General features: G+C 36.6%; 1 protein-coding gene across 1 annotated transcript; it reads right to left on the minus strand.

Annotated features, from left to right (window-relative positions):
- Window positions 1-1,908: 1,908 nt before the first annotated feature.
- Window positions 1,909-2,841, minus strand: LOC121471976 (olfactory receptor 4C16-like). Its single transcript, XM_041722912.1, has one exon. The coding sequence runs from the start codon at window positions 2,839-2,841 to the stop codon at window positions 1,909-1,911; it is 933 nt and encodes a 310-aa protein (XP_041578846.1).
- Window positions 2,842-3,280: the final 439 nt, after the last annotated feature.

Here is a 3,280-nt window from a genome sequence, read left to right on the forward strand (position 1 = left end):
CTCCTTTAGATATCAGAGTCCTACTCTGTATCAAAATTCTGACTTCAGAAAGAAAATCCTGGTGAAGTTGCATGTTCTATCACCTTTACACTTCCACTATCTTTATTAAAAAATTCTGAACTGGAATTAGATCATAATCTCTGTTGGCAAGAGACATGGTGACAGCAGCCTTGGGAACTCCATATTGGAAGCATGTCCAGAAGACATATTGGATAGTGTTTCTGGGGAGGTACCTAAACTAGATCCAACATACTCCCCTTTTCATAAATGCCTTTTCTTGAAATTGAAGAGGATTTCAAATAAAACTGCCAACTGAGATTTACTAGAGTGCGACCTTTGCAAGAGGAAAATAAGCAGCTATTATCAATGATAAACTGCTTGAGATGAATAAATTCTGAATCTGAAAAAAAAAAAAGTGATCTATATAGGTCACTAGTGTTCATTGTTGAATTCACAGTATTTCATTCCCAAGCAGTGCAGAGAATAAATGATCTTTTTTTTCCAAGCTAAGTTCTTTTTTTCTTTTTAAATTTTTATTTTAGGTAGACTCCACACCAAACATGGGGCTTGAACTCAGCTCTGAGATCAAGAGTCACATGCTCTACCAACTGAGCCAGTCAGGTGCTCCTCAAGCTAAGAAGTTCTGAGGTTCCTGGTACAAGAAAGTTAATACAGATTTCATAATTTTAACATAATTTAGTAATTTGTAAATAAAAATAAGTACAAAATAAAAATATTCATGTTAAATTTTCTATATGGATAAAAATACAAATAAGAAAACAAACTGAAATCAGAAAGATTCTTGGTGATCACGTATTTCAATACTGTAATGTTGATGGATGATAACAAAGGGTGATATCCCTCTTCACTGCATAAATGCAGTTTTTATCCAATAACTTTCTCAAGTTACCCTCTTTTCTAGATTATATTAAAACTCACTAAGATAATTCATATCTACAATTTAACTATTTCCGTTTCAAAGCCTAAAAAGAGTCCTCTGAGTTCTAACATTCTTAATCAGTTATTATATTCAAATTCCCCATTTTAACCATTGGCTGCTGGTATGCTTTACTTCTAGCCCTCATGAATATATCTATTAATTTGGGCCATCTATGCTTCAATCATAATAACCCAATAGTATAATTTTTTTTTAAAACTAGTATGACCTAAGAAAAACTTAAAGCTTCCTCCAAGTTAGGAGTGATCAATGTAGAAGCAAAAAGTAGTTTTTACAAAAAGAATAATATGAGTACAACTCCAACTCTCAGAACCTTCCTAAGGTAAAAAGATTCCTTCAAATGGGTGATATTAACAATATATTCTGTCACTGTTCTAGAAGGATATAAATAAATATGAGAAGAATTTGAAGTATAACTCCAAAAACAGAAGGGAGATTGCTTAGATTATAGATTGTCCCATAAAACATGAAGATTTTACAATTATTTGAATCTGGTGCTTTCTGCTCAATCACAAAAAAGCATCCAAGTTGACAGTCCATGATCAAATATGATATGACTGAAGTATCTAACACAAAGGAAGCCATTTGAAAGAGGATAAGCCAGCCAGGCTGTGGATACAAGCATACAAAAGTGTAACTATAAAGAGAATACCAGAAGTCAACATGAAAAAGAGCAGGGAAAACACGAAATTAAAACCACAGTGATGCTAGGCAGGCAAGAAGAGACACAGTAGTGAACATCTAAGGCACTTGTCATGACATGGCTGTTTGTACCTGATGCTGTCTCTTCCTCTGCATGAAACTGAATCAACATTGACCAGTTTACATGTTCATTCTTGAAGAAATGAGTTCTCATGCCTCCAGATTATGCTAACACCACAATAAAAAGATAACATTCTCTATGGACTCAGGGCAAATCCAAACTGTGAAGAAAAATTTGAAACTCCTATTCATCTTTTGTCATCTGAAATCAACTTCTTCCTCCATAACTTCTTCATGGCATTTTTCACTTCTGCATTCCTAAGTGTGTAAATCAAAGGATTGATCAAAGGTGTTCCAAGTGTATAAAATACAGCTATCATCTTATCCATGGGAAAGGTGGTTGCAGGGCGTGTGTATAGAAATATGCAAGGACCAAAGAACAAGACGACTACAATGATGTGGGACATGCAGGTGGAGAGGGCTTTCCTCCTCCCTTCAGCACTGTGATTTCTCAGAGAATACAAGATGATAACATAGGAGCACATCAGCATGACAAAACTCAGTGTACAAATGGCCCCACTATTGGATACCAACAGTAGATTGATCACATGGGTATCTGCACAGGCAAGTTTCAACAAGGGCTGCAAGTCACAATGATAGTGATCGATCACATTGGGACCACAGAAAGGTAAACTCAAGGCCAGAAAAATCTGAGCTAAAGAATGCACACAGGACCCTACCCAGGCAATAGCCACCAGCACAGCACAGACCTGTCGACTCATGATGGTTGTGTAGTGCAAGGGCTTACAGATGGCCACATAGCGGTCAGCAGCCATGAGGATAAGGATGAAGATCTCCAGGCAGCCAAAGAAGTGGAATGAAAAGACTTGTATCATGCACTCCCTGAAAGAGATTGTGGCCCTTTTCAAAAGTGCATCCACAATCATTCTAGGGGCTATGGAAGTACAGAAGCAGGTGTCAGACAAGGATAGGTGGAAAAGGAAGAAGTACATTGGACTCCCTAGTGTCTGGCTGGTCTTGATAGTAGTAATAATCAGAAAGTTACCCAGCAATGTCCCCAAATAGAAAAACAGAAAAGTGACAAACACTATTTTCTTTCTAACAGGATCCTGGGTCAATCCAAGCAGAATGAACTCAGTCACGTTATTATTCAGGTGCATGATTTCACGAATGAGGAGAAGGCTGAGTGTGAAGTTACTGATCTGTAAAAAATAAAGGAATTAATTCATGGTGTGATATGTGATTTTATGGAATATTTTAAGAAAAATAAGTGTTCCTCATCATGAATGTATTAGGGTACTTTCCTACAAGTTGCTTCAACCATTTGTCCCTCTGTTTATTTATTTTATTTTTTAAAGATTTTATTTATTTTTTATTGGTGATAGACACAGAGAAAAGGCAGAGACAAGGCATAGGGAGAAGCAGGCTCCTTGCAGGGAGTCCAGTCCTGAGCCAAAGGCAGATGTAGCCACCCAGGCATTCCTGTTCCTCTATTTATAATGACCATTTCATAGGGTCATTACAAGTCTCAACAATTTTATGAAGATTATATTCTCTTAGGGCACTCTTCAGATACAATCTTGTAGAATTTAAATGATT

The sequence above is a fragment of the Vulpes lagopus genome, chromosome 11 (assembly GCF_018345385.1).
Source record: "Vulpes lagopus strain Blue_001 chromosome 11, ASM1834538v1, whole genome shotgun sequence".
Classification (NCBI taxonomy): Eukaryota; Metazoa; Chordata; class Mammalia; order Carnivora; family Canidae; genus Vulpes; species Vulpes lagopus.

What these genes read in the sequence shown, in the direction of transcription:
- LOC121471976 (XM_041722912.1), bottom strand. Translation starts at nt 2,841, where the DNA reads ATGCACCTGAATAATAACGTGACTGAGTTCATTCTGCTTGGATTGACC.